This window comes from Ochotona princeps, chromosome 15, assembly GCF_030435755.1.
Source record: "Ochotona princeps isolate mOchPri1 chromosome 15, mOchPri1.hap1, whole genome shotgun sequence".
Taxonomy (NCBI): domain Eukaryota; kingdom Metazoa; phylum Chordata; class Mammalia; order Lagomorpha; family Ochotonidae; genus Ochotona; species Ochotona princeps.
This window is the reverse complement of record NC_080846.1, coordinates 1881163-1895423: the sequence shown is the minus strand read 5'-3', so window position 1 is coordinate 1895423 and position 14261 is coordinate 1881163. Positions and strand designations below refer to the sequence as shown.

The 14261-nt window shown below is 62.1% G+C and overlaps 1 protein-coding gene across 2 annotated transcripts in view; it reads right to left on the bottom strand.

Annotated features, from left to right (window-relative positions):
* Nucleotides 1-14261, bottom strand: part of CELSR1 (cadherin EGF LAG seven-pass G-type receptor 1) — an 81601-nt gene that overhangs the window by 18253 nt on the left and 49087 nt on the right. For both annotated transcript variants that reach the window (XM_058673609.1, XM_058673610.1), the window contains exons 6-13: nt 8180-8337; nt 7553-7716; nt 7110-7235; nt 6029-6195; nt 2514-2699; nt 2036-2149; nt 1486-1660; nt 1188-1329 (exon numbers count right to left, since the gene is read on the bottom strand). In XM_058673609.1, the coding sequence (XP_058529592.1) occupies nt 1188-1329; nt 1486-1660; nt 2036-2149; nt 2514-2699; nt 6029-6195; nt 7110-7235; nt 7553-7716; nt 8180-8337 (1232 nt within the window). The remainder of the gene's footprint in view (nt 1-1187; nt 1330-1485; nt 1661-2035; nt 2150-2513; nt 2700-6028; nt 6196-7109; nt 7236-7552; nt 7717-8179; nt 8338-14261) is intronic.

The window sequence follows — 14261 nt, the reverse complement described above, 5'->3', positions numbered from 1 at the left end:
CAGCTGGCTCACTGCTCACATGGCCTGCCACCACCCTGGCCCCACACAGGCCAAACCCTCTCCCTGGGGACCCAGGGCACCTGCCACAGGGAAACCAAATAGGCGGCTCCCGATTGATCAGGTGCTAGGGAGCCACGTGCTCAGCCCTCGGGGTGGATCTGCCCTCGACAGGTGCCCCAGGCAGCCCGTGCCCCTCACGCCAGTGACATGCACCATGTGCTGACACCTGGGTCAGCATGCAGAGGGGGCAGGTGACACCTCACAAAGCACTCTGGCCTGGGCAGATGGCACAGGTGGGGACGTTGCCATGCGAGGCCAGGCCAGGCCTCCAAGATGCTCTGCTCACCCGCCCTGCCTGTCTCTGCAGTGAACGGCACCTGCCAGCCCCACCGGCTCCTCAGTAGGAATCGTGACTGGAGCATTTGCAGCCAGCAACCAGCAGCTTTTCAGACTCACGTGGCAAGTATTAGACCCCACTGTGTACATACGAGGGGCCAGAGTTCCTGAGACCTGGGACTTGGGCCTGGGGTCTATGCTGCCACGTTGGCAGCCCAGGGTGGCGGGGGGACGGTGAGGCCATGGCACAGCCCGGGTCCTCCCCGCCTCCATGGCTGTGGGAGCACCCTGGCTCGGCCTCAGTCCTGCCCCCGTGTTTAGCTCCCACCTGCTCCAAACTACCTGACTTCCCACTCTCCTGAAGGGTCCCCGTGGCCCTCATGAAGCTGAGCCCTGCTCCTCCCTGCCCCTGGCCTAAGACGAGTCTAGAACATCACCTGCCCAGCTCCGCCCATGGAATGCCCCCTTGTCTCCACCCACTCCAGGCACCCACAGCACCTCCTCCAAGCTGTCCCTGGCACCCAGACCCTGGAATCACCCCTCACACCCAGGGTCAGAGAGACAAAGAGCAGGGCGGAGCGGCATCCGCACACCGACAGACAGAACAGCCGCCACTGAGGACTCCCTGCTTCCCCAGGGATACGGCGTCTCAGCTCATGGAGAACCAGGAGGCCCCGCCAGAGAAGCTGCTTTACCTGGGGCAACCTGCAAGGGGCGCACAGGAGCCCAGGGCCTGCCGCTGCCTGAGCACCTGCACCGGGTTGACATCAGCCACCCCCACCTCTGTACACCCTGGACACCCCCGGCACAGTGCGGGCTCCGAAGGACCTATGGTCCCAGGCATTGCTCACCTGTGCTCACAGTAGGGCCCATAGCGGCCAGGCCCACATGCACACGTGTAGCCCCTCACGGAGCTGGGGGAGCGCACACAGGATGCCACAGGCTCGCAGGGGTTCAGCTCGCACACATCCACACACTTCCTTCCGAAGTAGCCTGCGGGGGCAGGGCTGGCGTCAAGTCCACGCACAATGTGCCAGAACCCACCTGCCAGTGGCTTGTGGGGGTAGCTTAGAACGGCAGGCAGGAAACCCCAGGGAGCCCGGGCAGGGGTGCCGGCTGCTCCAAAGGGCCCCCGGGCGGGCGCCTCACCCGCCTCACACACGCACGCGTAGTCATCCCAGGTGTCCTGGCAGCGGCTGTGCGGAGGGCAGGGGCTGGAGGCGCAGGGGTCCTGCACGTCACAGCCATCCTGCACCCTGACTTTCAGCGCATCCTTCATGTTCAGTGTGGCCACGTTGGTGGACGTCTCCCCCATCCTCACTCCCTGCGGGCATAAACAGGCGGCCGCACTCAGTCACGGGTGGGGGCCTGGGAGGCACAGGGAGCCTGGGGTGGCCCCCACAAGGTCACTCAGAGGAAGTAGCAGGGCACGGCTCCTCCCACCCTGCAGAGACCCAGCAGGCCTCAGGAAGGCGCTGGGAGAGCACCTGGGACATACCCAGCCCGGGGTGGGCAGTGGTGGCAGCAGCAAGGCCTGACTCCTGCCACAGAGGTAGACCGTGAAGGCTGACTGCGGCGTGGTAGGGCTGGGGCCCTGGGGGAACCAGAGGCGTGGAAGCAGGGAGCACGCCAGGGGCGTCTCCTGGCTGCTGCTGACCACTGGCCGAGGCTGCGAGGGCCCGGGCTCCGCCGCTTGTACCTGCAAGCAGCCCTGGAATCCGCGGCGCACTGACACCTTGTCCTCAGCCTCGCCCCCGACCACGATGCTCCTCAGCTTCAGGCCCGGGAGCTGGTTCCCGATCTGCACCGTGTTCTGCACAAAGACGGACGGGGCTCTCGGGCTGCAGCCACCACCAGGACACCCCCCACACGCGGCAGCAGGCAGGACACGCCCCCCCAGGCTCCATCCACTAGCCAGACCCGGGCCTCCGAGGCAGTGGCCTGGCCAGGCGCAGCCCTCTTGGTGGACAGAGTGGTTGTCCACAGCGACGAGCAGAAAGTCGCGACAGAGGCTCAGCCCTGCTGAGATGGCCAGAGGGGTATGAGCGGGCAGCACCCCACCTCTGTGGGGGTCACAGTGTGGGGAGGCCAGATCCCAGCATGCTGCAGGGCTGTTCTGTGCTCCCACGGGCCTGAAGGAGGACTCTGTTCCCAAGCAGGTCCCGTTGCCAGCTCACCTGGTCCATCCCGTAGTCCAAGGTCATGACGGCCAGGTACTTGATGTCCTTGCCGTCCTTGGCACTCTGCAGCTCTATCAGCACGTGGTGCCACTCCCCATCGGTCACCTGGGACCTGGACAGGCTCATGGACGCCACGTCGGATGGCCCATGGGACACCTCGAACTGGATGTGGCTGTTCAGGATCTGCGGGTGGGCACAGTGAGGGCAGAGACAACACACTTGGCAAGTGGTCACATGAGGAAGCCATGGGGACCACCAGCCAGCAAGCTGCTGGACCGAGACAGACCTAATTGTCAACGTTTCTACGGGTCCTTGCTGCCTGCCTATCTCCTGGGTGACCAGTGCCAAAGCCTGGCAGGGGCCAGGCAAGGACAAAGCTCATCAGACGTGCAGGTGTGAGGCCCGTAGCAGACCAGGACGACACCAGCTCGCTTGCCGTGGACTGTACCTTACACGACAGGAGCCTCACCACCCACGTGTCCCATATGTCCACGGAGGCAGATCTCGGCATGGCCACCAGCTGGAACTGCTCTTGTCCCACAGGGACACAGCCATCAACGCCACCATATCCCTGCCCCCAGTAAAGGCTGGGGCCTTTTGGATCAGCCCTCCTGCTGAGAGGGTGCTGAGGGGCTCGACACAGGCCATGGCAGGGTCACGGCACGGAAGTCCCCAGGGCCAGGCTCAGGGCTGGCCCTGGCTCAGCGGGCTGAAGCTGGGAGCAGTGTCCCCAGCTCCCAGCATCACAGGGGCCATGGTCGGGGGCAGTACAGGCCCCTGGTGCCAGCCTGGGGTCCTGTACCCTTCAGGAGACAAGAACAGACGGCTCCTATAGGAGTACAGACGCCATGTGCCCCTTCTTCCCCTGTGACCACAGCATGGGCTGTGGGGTGGCAGGCGCCCTGGGCGTCCACTGGGAGTCAGTGTGGAGGATGAAGCCTGCCCTGGCCAGCTGCAAATCCTCCAGCTTGTCATTTGCTGAGGATTTTTTTTTTCACTATATATTTTTTTTAAGAACTCCATCTGAGTCTTCCCTATAGGTGCAGGGGCCCACGTACCTGTACCATCTTCTGGGGCTTTCCCAGGCACATTGGCTTGGAGCCAGATCAGAAGAGGCGCAGCCAGGACTCGAACCAGGGTGCATATGAGATGCTGGCACTGCAGACAGCAGCTTAACCCACGGCACCACTATGCCAGCCCTCCCTCTCCTTTGTCAGCACCTATGTCTCGCACTTCAATGAAACCATAGCCCAGTATATGAGGAGAGCAGATAGGGTGCCCGAGAGCCAGCACAGGCAAGGAGCGAGGAGTGTGAGCCAGACAGACTTGACCATAACAGGAAACAGCTTGGGTGGTTCCCAGGCTCGGACTTCACTGCAGTGTGAAGCGTCACATTTCAGGAGATCCAAATCAGACCACCCGTTAAAATACAGGGAAGAAAAGAGTCATGGGATTGTAGACACACTGGGGATGACTTCCACTGGATTCAGAAACGGGTAGCTGCTAAGGCACTGCTTCAGAGGGACACCCCTCTCTCAGGAGGCAGGGGAGAGTAGCAGAAACCTCAAGGAAGCAGCGACCAGGACCAGACGGCTGCACCACCACGAGCCGAGGCCGACTGACAGCAAGGGGCTTCTGAAGACAGAGCAGCCAAGAAGGCTCAACTCCACAACCTGGAACTCACAGAGCAACCACGGACAGCCTGCCCGAGGGAGCTAACAGATGCCATCAAGGAGGCTGGGGGGCTACACTGCGGCACAGTGGGCAAACATGGCCTGTGACGTCTCTTCCCTTAGGGTGGTGGTTCAAGTCCCGGCTGCTCCACAGCCACACACGGCACCTGCGCTGAGGGCACGCACAGCAGCCACACACCGAGCGAGCCTGGGCCACACTCCAGGTCCCTCCGCCACCAAAGACGAAATCCCAGATGACACGCATCCTCTGACCCGCCATTCTGCCAGCGATACCCCCAGAATCCTGTGCTGGGACCCCTCCCCGGATAGCCCAGAGGCAAATGCCTGCAGACCCCAAGGGTCCAAGAGGAACTCGGTGGGGGGCGTCCTTCACTCTTGGTAGCAATGACACGTGTGGACTTTGGATCTCTGTGAAATCTCACCCTACGGTTGACTTCCTCTCTTCTGGCTGACACGCCCCTTGTCATTCTACCTCACGGTCCCGGGCCGGCAGATCAACAAGACCCGGACGTCGAGACCCCAGGGCGGGGGCCGGGCCGCCTCCGCCTCGCGTCTGCCATGGGAATCCAGGGAAGCGCTCAGCAGCGGCCCAGTGATTCCACTTGACAATGCAGGTAGATCCAGGGCACCTGGCAGCAATTACCCTAATTGGGCTGTGGGTGGATGTGGCCGCCTCATCTGGCTTGCCCCGGGCAGGGGAGGGGGTGCAGGGGCCCCAGCTCTGCCAGGTGCATGTCACCAGGGCACCCAAAATGACCGACACAGCAGCTATTGCAGGGTCCGGGTCCCCTCAAGGCCCCAGCTACCCAGCCTGTCGTCCATGGCCAACACAGCCCTAATTCTGGATGTCCTTGCTATGGCGCCATCACTCCAACAAGACGGGGCTTGGCGGCCCTTGGCACTTCCCATCAAACACGCACTTTTTCCACTGAGACCCCTTAGGCTGACGACACCGTGTATGCTCCAGTTGAGCGCCCGACACACTAACAGCCCACAGGATGTGTCCTGACAACGCAGCCACCACAGAGCAAAACACCATCCCTGGGCAGACCCGTGCCCGCCAGGTGCAGGCTGGCACGAGTGAGCGAGGTCACTGCTGGAAAGCACGCCCGAGCCGTGACACACGTGTGTGTGTACTGGGGGACAGTTGCTGGAGCCCTGATCCCCCACCCCCAGCCCGGGCTCACTGCCCTCGCTGACCTCTCCGCATCCTGCCCTCCAGCCCAGGCCTCTTGTTGTGGGGCAGGACAGGGGTCCTGAGGCAAATGGGAGTGAAAGATGTGGCTGATCCCAGCTCCATGGGGACACGTGGGGTGACCCTCCCACGCCTGAAAATGCCAGGGCCCACCCAGGCCATGGCAGAGGGCGGCCGAGGGCAAGCATCCACACACAGTTGGGCAACGTCTCACCTGGAACACCTGGGAGGCACTACGCACCTTTCTCAACAGCTTTCAGGAACTCCCATTGGTCTGCAGTCACTAAGCCAGCCAAGACCAAAGCGGACAGAGAACTACATGGGAGGGCCGGGGCCACGGCCATTGGAGGCCCAACCACTGTGCCCTGCCCCAGGGGCCACAGCGCCCACTGAGCCAGGAACAAGGCCAGAGTGGCAGCCTGGGCTGCAGGGGCCTCCCAGCCCTCTGCTCCACGCCACAAGCCAGCTGGGAAGGGACCCCTGAGGGACTCCTGGCAGCCCACACTGGCCCCTGGCTTGGCCCCATGGTGTGAATGGTGCAATATGCTGTCACCGGAAACAGCGCTCTTGGTCTCTCCGTGCCCACTGGAGTACCTGGGGCGGGGAGGTGGGGGCCCACTCACCTGCAACAGGAGCCTGCAGGACACGCCCGCGGTGGCCGCCACCAGCACGCCGTCCGCCTTCCGGGTGCGGAACATGAGCCCCAGGTACCAGGGCACGGAGATGGTGATGTCCAGCTCGCTCCAGGCCACGAGGCTCTCGCCGCTGAAGCGCTGGGGGTGGGGCATGGCTGTGGGCACAGAGGCACAAGTGCTGCACACAGGGCAGCTCCAGCAGCAACATCAGGAGCTGGGCCCTGCAAGCTTCTCCATCTAAGACTTGTACCTGAACCAGGAGCCGGAGCTCTGCAGGCGCCCGCCGCCCTCCTGGGATGCGAGACCCAGGCCTGAGGCTCCGCAGTTGAGCCAGAGGTGCAGGGTACCGTGCATCCCGAGGAGAGCCTGACCCCAGCCAGGAGGCCTGACAACTTCCACCTCTGCAAGTTCCAGGCCGTGACCCCCGACCCCCATGCCCGAGCCAGCCTGCTCCTGCCCCACTGCTCCCTGGGCAATGGCTAGCTGTTTTAACTCCCCACTGCCATTCTGTGATGAACCCCGCCTCGATTCCCTGGGCCCCCAAATGGTCATGTTCTGGCCCTTCCTACTCCCCCAGGTCTTGGCCAGCCTCACGAGGCAGGGTCTCGCAACACGAGCTATGCTGGGCCAGGGTTGGGAACAGGTACTGCTTGGTGCCTTGGGGGTCTGGGCAGTGGCTGCCTGGGACTTGCCAGAGCCTGACTCGCTCAGGGACCCTGAGGGAGGGTCACAGAGTAGGTCCCCCTCTCGCCAGGGGTCACCTGTACTGCTCCACAGTGAGCAGTTTAAGACCCACGAGCACCTGTGACCACTGACCAGCACACAGTGGGCTGCAGGCACAGGCTCCCCCAAGGGCACTCAGCAAGCATGGGGAGGGGGGAGTGTCCCCTGCACCTGCCTTGCTCTCCTGACCCCCTGTGACCTGTGACTCCACATTGGCCCTGCCCTGGGTGGGCCCAGGTATTCAGGGAGCATGTGCGTGGCTGGAGACTGCCGGCCCCAGAAGTACAGCTCCTGTGGGTGGCCCTGGGCACCCATGGGCATGGCAGAGATGGTGCCAGCTCCTCACCTTGCTCGCAGTTCTTCCCGCCAAACTGGAGCGGGCACAGACAGAGGTAAGTGTTCCACCTGTTGACACAGGTGCCCCCGTTCTGGCACCAGGTCCCATCGCAGAAGTTCCTCTGGGCGGCACAGCCTGGCAACACAGGACACAGCCTGGCCTCAGCAGGGGACCCCCTTGGCTTCCCGTGGCTGGAGACTGGGCCAGAAAAGGCCAGGCCTGCAGCCCCCTGGCCGTGGTAAGAACATGAGACGCGGCTTCCACCCACACTCTGGGTCTCCAGGTCCCCATAACAGCCACCTAGGGGCAGCATGGGAACCCACAGGGTACGTGCAGCCCATCTCTGCCCCACACAGGGCTCACTGCACAAGACCCCCACAACCCTCTCTGCGTGGCCTACGCCGCCCCAGTACCACTGCCAGCAGCACCCACCCACTCTGTGCCAACCACACCTGTCTTTGTGCCATTGTTGGCGATGAAGCTCGCCATGTCCACACTCCTGCCATCAATGGACAGGTTCCGCATGCAGCCCACGAACTGTCGGTTGTGCACAGGGAAGTCCTCGGGCAGGTTGGGGACCCCGCCCAGGAGCAGAGGCCCCGTCAGATCCAGGGACCTGCAGAGGCAAACCAGGATGTTTGACGGTTGAGTCCCCTGAGCTCCGGACGACGCCCAGCAGGTCTGCCTTCGGAAGACCCCAGCCCTGCTCAGACAGCCCAGATGGCCTGCTCGGGCGCCATCTGCCAAGAGGCACAGGTGGACGGGGCTATGTGGGCAGCATGCGGTGCCCATGCCATGTTCTGGTCAGCCGGAACATCAGAGTGCAGCAGGCTTATCTACATGTGACCTCTAAGAGGCAGACCCAAGTCCCGACAAGTGCCATGGCTCTGGTGAGAGAGAGCTAGGAGTGTCCACATCAGAGCCCGGGGGTACCAGGGACCAGGGGGACAGGGCAAGGCCTCCAGGGCTTTGACTGAGGCACCCTGAGAAGGTTACGCAGACAGGAGGAGGGGACTTGGCTACAGCATGCACCGGGCCTGCCAGGGTGCCCTGGCAGAATGGACTCCCGGAGAGCTCACTTCTTGGAGCCGCTCTGGGTGCCCTGGGCAGCACAGCTGTAGTTGCCGACAAGGTTTCCAAAGCGCACAGCCACGGCGGTGTCACAGTCATCCACAGTCACCACGGCCACCTTCTCTGCCGACGGCCCATGGGGCAGGCCCAGGCGGCCAATGTTGGGCTGTAGGAAGTAAAAACAGAGACAGCATCGGCGTTTGCTCCTCCCCTCCCTGCCCCGCGCCCTCACTGTGGCACCCTTGGGAGCAGGTGCCTCCAGAGGGAACTGTGCCTGTACACCCCTGACCACAGCCATCCAACCCGCATGACCCTGTGGGCCTCACCCCAGTGTGTGTTCCCAGGGCGCCAGTGCCCAGCCCCTCCTGGGCACCCACTGCTGCGGCTCCTGGTGTTGGCGCACCCTGCCTCTTGCCCGCACAGGCTCCAGCTCCTCCCATGACGAGATCCCGCCATCCCAGATGTCCCAGTTTCCTACCCCCGGGGCCACTCTCTCCCTCCTGGGACCTTCTCCCTTTAGGAAGCCTCTGGGTTTGCTGTCCAGGGATGGGCACGCCCTGGGACATGGAGGAGAGGAGCCATATGACATGGACATTCAGGCTGAGCAATTCCAGAAACATCCATAGCAACCCAGGGGTGGCTGGCTCTGCCAAGTTAGGCCGTGGAACACCCCTGCCATTTGCACCCCCAGACCCTGTGGACTCATGCATGCACGACCCCAAACAGGGTAGGGAAGGGCCAGCCAACTGGTCATCTTCCAGTTGCCCAGCCCTGATGGCTGCAGCCATGTGGGGAGTGAAACAGCAAACAAGTCTGCCTTTCAATTAAAAAAAAAAAAATCTCAAAAAATATGAAGGGAGGTGCTTTCCCCACGCCATTCGGTTCCTGGGTCACGTTTTTCACTTTTCTGGAGTGTCAGGCCGGGAGACCACAGGGTCTGATAAGCTGCCCTGGCGCTGTTTTAAGCCATTCTTAGAGGAGTGTTAACCATCAGCGCCTTCCCGCTGAGTAACAGCAGCCCCGGAAGGGCCTATTACAGCATGCTTAAATGTTAGGTGCAGTGCGGGGGCAGGGCCGCCCCCAGCCCAGTGAGCCCCTATTATCCTCCCAGCTTATAATTTACATTTCTGGGAATAGGCGTGAGGCTTTTGCAGGCCCCGCATAAACAGCACTTAGTTTGTGAAGCCTTAATGAACCAAAGCTGCTATTTACACAATTGCAATGGCTGGAAACCACCACTGACGATCGGCTGGCGAGGCGAGAGGGAACAGAGGGCGAGACACCGCGCAGAGCGGCCGGGCCCTCTGCTGCCAGACGGCAGAGCCTGCCGCTGGCGGGCCCCATGGCGTTGGGGGGCGGCGCTCAGGAAAGGGGCTCTGGTCCCACACAGGCCCACTGGTCACTGGGCAGAGGGGACGGCCTCCTGGCCAGGGACCAGCGTGGTCAAGACAGAGGGCAAGCAGACAGTGCCCAGGAGGACTGAGTGCCAGTGAGCTCCTAGCTGCCCATCAGAGCAGGTGCTGAGGCTGGCTGAGGCCACCCTCCCGGCGGCTCTGTGTTCACCCCGCATGCCCAGCGCCTTCTGTGCGGGGAGTGGCAGGGAACTCAAATTGCACAGGTGGGCATCCTTAGAGTTAGAGCCAGAGCTGCCATGCAGCCTAGTCTACTCCGGGAGGCGCTCAGCGGACCGGAAACAAGGCCCCCGGTGGGGAAGCAGCTGAAGTACATTCAGCACAAGGACCTGTCCCAATTCCCTAAGGGCACGGACCACCCAGATATGAAGCAGTGCCTGGGCTGTCCGCACCATGGGGCAACACTCAGCCACACTGCACGATGAGGCGCAGGGCAGGTGTTGGGCACAGTGATCAGCATGTGCCTGGGTTGCCCGAGCCCCATATTGGACACCCGGGTACGTTCCGGCTCAGCTCCTGGTGCCAGCTTCCTGCTAACGTGCAGAGAGGCAGTGGAGATGGCTCAAGCGCTGGGCCCACCCTTCAAATGGCTCCGGGCTCTGCCTCAGCCCTTGCAGGTGTGTGGGGAGTGGATCAGCAGGTGGAAGACGGCTCTCTTTTCAAAAATGTCAATTTTTAGTTGAAAATATTTATACAGAGAGATCTTCCATCTGCTGGTTCACTTCCCAAATGGTTGCCAACAGCTGGAGCCGGACCAATCCAAAGCCAGGAGCCAGGAGCTTCTCCTGAGCCTCCCGTGTGGGTGCAAGGTCTCAAGGACTTGAGTCATTCTCTGCCTCTTTTGCAGGAGAATCAGCAGGGCACTGAGTGGACAGTGGAGCAGTCAGCACTCAAACCAGAGCCCACATGGCATGCTGGCACAGCAGGCGGAGCCTTAACCCACTACACCACAGTGGTGGGCCAAGTCTCTCACACACACAATAAACATGAAAATTCAGAATGAATGAAGCAATGGCTTATGCTGCGGCAGGAACAAGCTAGAGACAGTGAAGCTGGGGAAGCAGAGCCAAAGGACACAGCGGGCACTGCTCACAGCGGGCACTGGGGCGTGAGCCCTGCCGGCTACAGGGCTGCCTTTGGGGAGGAGAGAGTATTTGAGGTCTCAATGGAAATGCTGGCACACAGGCGTGACAACATTGAAATCACTTTAGACTAGGGTCTGATAACACGGGAACTTGACCCCAACAAAGAGAAAAGATTCCTGGGGACACCCACTGCGCCAAGTCCCTGACCACGCCACGTGGGGGTGGATAGCAAGGCCTGTGCTCAAGGCTGCTTGCAGAGCTGGAACCAGACCCAAGACAGCCTGCACGTGGGGCTGCAGTGGGGGGCTAGACACAGGGTCATTGCTCAGAGAAGGCCTGGGGAGCTCAGACCCGCTTCAGCACAGGTCCTGTGTTTACCAAGGAAGGCACAGGGTGCCCGGCCACTGTGGAAGGGCAGGGCACACGGAAGATGCGGGGGAGACTGCACTGTCCCGCTCCTCGTGTGCTACTCACGCATGTTTCACACGGAGGCTACGGGGCTGGCTATCAGAGCCCACAGGGCAGCATGGGCTAGGAGGGCGTGTCCTGGGGGTATAGGCAGGACATGCGGCAGCTCCCTGGGAAGTCTGAGGCCACTATGTGTCCACACAGGTAGCCGAAGCAGGGAAGCACTCCCACCCCACCTGCCAGGGAGGCCCAGGCCTTCCTCGGGCACAGAAAGGTCACCTGGAGGCAATCCCAGGGGAACAACATACACAGTAGGAGGCACCAAGCAGCCTGCAGAGGGAGATGCCCACATCCCCAGGCTCCTGCACCTGCCACCCACGGGGCAGATGGACAAGCAGCCAGCAAGGACAGCCCTCCACGCTCACATGGCCCTCGTCGGAAAAGCCTCCAGGAGGGCTCCCGAAAAGGCTGCACTTTGCACATGCAATTGCAGATCAAGGTCCGTGGTTTGTGCACTGGGGACCCCATGGAGACCCCAAAACAGCCACAGGAGTGTCCCTGAGTCTGCACGCTTCCTGTGACGGGAGGTTGGCAGGGTACAGCCTCACTGCGGGGCGCAGGCAGCGTGGAGGCGCCCTGGGAAGCGGACTCCCGCACGGCAGGGCTCGGGAAATGAAAAGGTTGCACTCTGTTAGAGATGATTAACCATGGTCATGCCAGCGAGCTCACAGATGGCTGGGCTCGCGGAATCTCCGCTCTCACAACATGCTGCCCGCCATTCAGGCCCAAGGCGGCCTCTGGAAACCGGGGGAAGACCGACCCTGCCCCGGTGTGGGTGCTGGGGGAAGCAGCCACAGACAAAACCCCTCCTTGATGCCCTGAATTCAACCCTCGGGAGCCACGACAGCAGCTCCTGGTGCCGGCAGCCTTGGTTTACTCAGCCTCCCCACCAGAATACAAGTCCCCACAGTGGGGGCCCCTTCTACTCTGCTCACTGCAGAGTGCTCAGAGACAGAGCGGGGGGATGCGTGGACTTCCCCCACCCAGGAGGGGGCTGCTGTACTCACCTGTGGAGCCAACGAGCCATGTCAGTCAGCAAGGGCCCCTTTATCCAGAAGTTACAGCAGCCCTGGGCATCTTGGTGAGGGGCATGGGGCTGCCAGTGTGGGACAGCCAGGCGCTGGAAGGGGCCAGGAGGTGGTCGGCCCCCAGGTCCAGCTCAGCTGCATCCACACCTGCCCTCCGACACGGGATGGGGCTTGCACAGCCACCTGATATGCATTCCTGCCTCCTTCCGCCAGCCAGCTCCCCAGAAGGGGTTCAGAGCTCCCCAAACTACAGCTTCTCCAAAACACCAAAAGGCTCTCACTAAACCTCTGAAACACATAGGGCCCAGCACCCACGGCACAAGGAGTGGCCAACTGGAGCCACTTGGCTGGCTGCGTGGAAGACGGCGGCTCTGAGCACCCTGCACTGCGGGGTCAGTGTGAAGGAAGGGGACAGTGACACTGCTCCGAGTCCAGGCAGAACCTTCTAGAAACCATCTACTCTGTGGGCTGCTTAAAAACAGAGTAAAGATGGGATCCAAGACCATCAGCCGGGCTCTGGGGAGCCACTGGCCAACGTTTCCAGATCCTCACAGTCAACATGGCGCCCGTGACGTGGCCAAAACGTGGAGGCTACATCCACATCACATAGGGAGTCACCGAGGGGCCATTGGGGCCACAGCCTCAAAGCATCGTCCGTCAAAAGCGTCTCAGGGTGGGCGGCCCTGGCAGCCCAAGTCAGAGCACACGCTTCATCCCAGCTGCTCACTTCCCATCCTGCTCCTGGCTGATGCACCCAGCCACATAGCGGAAGCTGGTCCAGTCCTTGGGCCCCTGCATCCACGTGGGAGACCTGGATGGAGCTCCAGGCTTCAGGCCTCACCCAGCATTGGCCTTTGTGGCCAACTGGGGAGAGAATCAGTGAACAAAATCTCCTCTTTCTCTCCCTATCAGCACCAGGAAGGACACCAAATCCAGGGGCTCCTTAAGGACCAATGGAGCACAGTCCCTTCCTGAGCCTGTCCTGGGTCACCTGGTACACATGGGCGACGGGCAGGAGGCTCAGGTCCCTCCCCATGTGGAGCTGTGAGCTTGTCCCTCACGCTAGAGAAGGCCGGATCTGGGAAGGATGGAAGGCAGGCGTCTGGGGCAGCAGCCCACTGCCGCCTCTGTCCCGCAGGCAAAGGCCACCCCTGAGCAAGATGGAGACGCGGCCAGGAAACGGGGCCTTGGTCACCAGCAGGCACTCGGCTGCTCACACAGGTGCACATGCGGGCAGGTGTGCACACCGGCCAATCAGACTCACAGGTGCAGTGCCACTCATGTTCAGACTTGTGTGTGCTCACACTCACTCACACTTGCACATGTTCATTAGCTCACGTACACAGGCTTGCCCCTGCTTGCACGTGTGCACTCATGGGCACACAGCAGCTCACAAATGCATCACCCCCCATGCATACTCAAAGTCACACTCAAGTCCCCCCAAACACCATGAGGGCACCCATCACGGGGCGGGAGGACACAGGAAAGTGGCCCCAGCTCTGGTGAGCCGGACAGGGCGGGGCTTCCTCCCACGCCGGGCATGAGCAGGGCTGCCAGCCAGGCACTCCCCACGGCACAGAGGCCTGGGATGGCGGGCCATGTTTCCACCTGCCACCTGAGGGGCTGTGTTAAGGAAAGGAAACTGGCTGCCTTATCTTCCAGCCCCGTCACCTGCCAGCATGGCGGGCTGTCATCCCTCATCTGCACCCTCACCCCAGCTCTGAGGGGGGTCCCCTCCTCACAGGACCCCCTGCCACTCCAGGCCTTCCTCAGCTGTCATCACTCAGCTCCTAGAGGCCTTTAAATCCCACCCCGGGGAGGCAGGAGGGCCGCAGCCCATACACGGCCTGCGCCCCTCTGGGGGCTGCATGCAAGGCCCACACCCGCTACTCAGGGGGCCAGACTCGCGCCCAGCCGTTCAAGCAGCAGTCACAGCCGTGGGGAGCACGGGGCTCCTCCTCTAGCCAGGGCCTGCGAGGGGACAGCAGCAACCTTGGCAGTGGGTGACATGCCCGCAGGACCCACGTGGATATTGTTTCCTGACATTTAGCTGGAAGGTAGCAAGATAGGTAGGCCCCGCCCATTAGCTGCTCACTC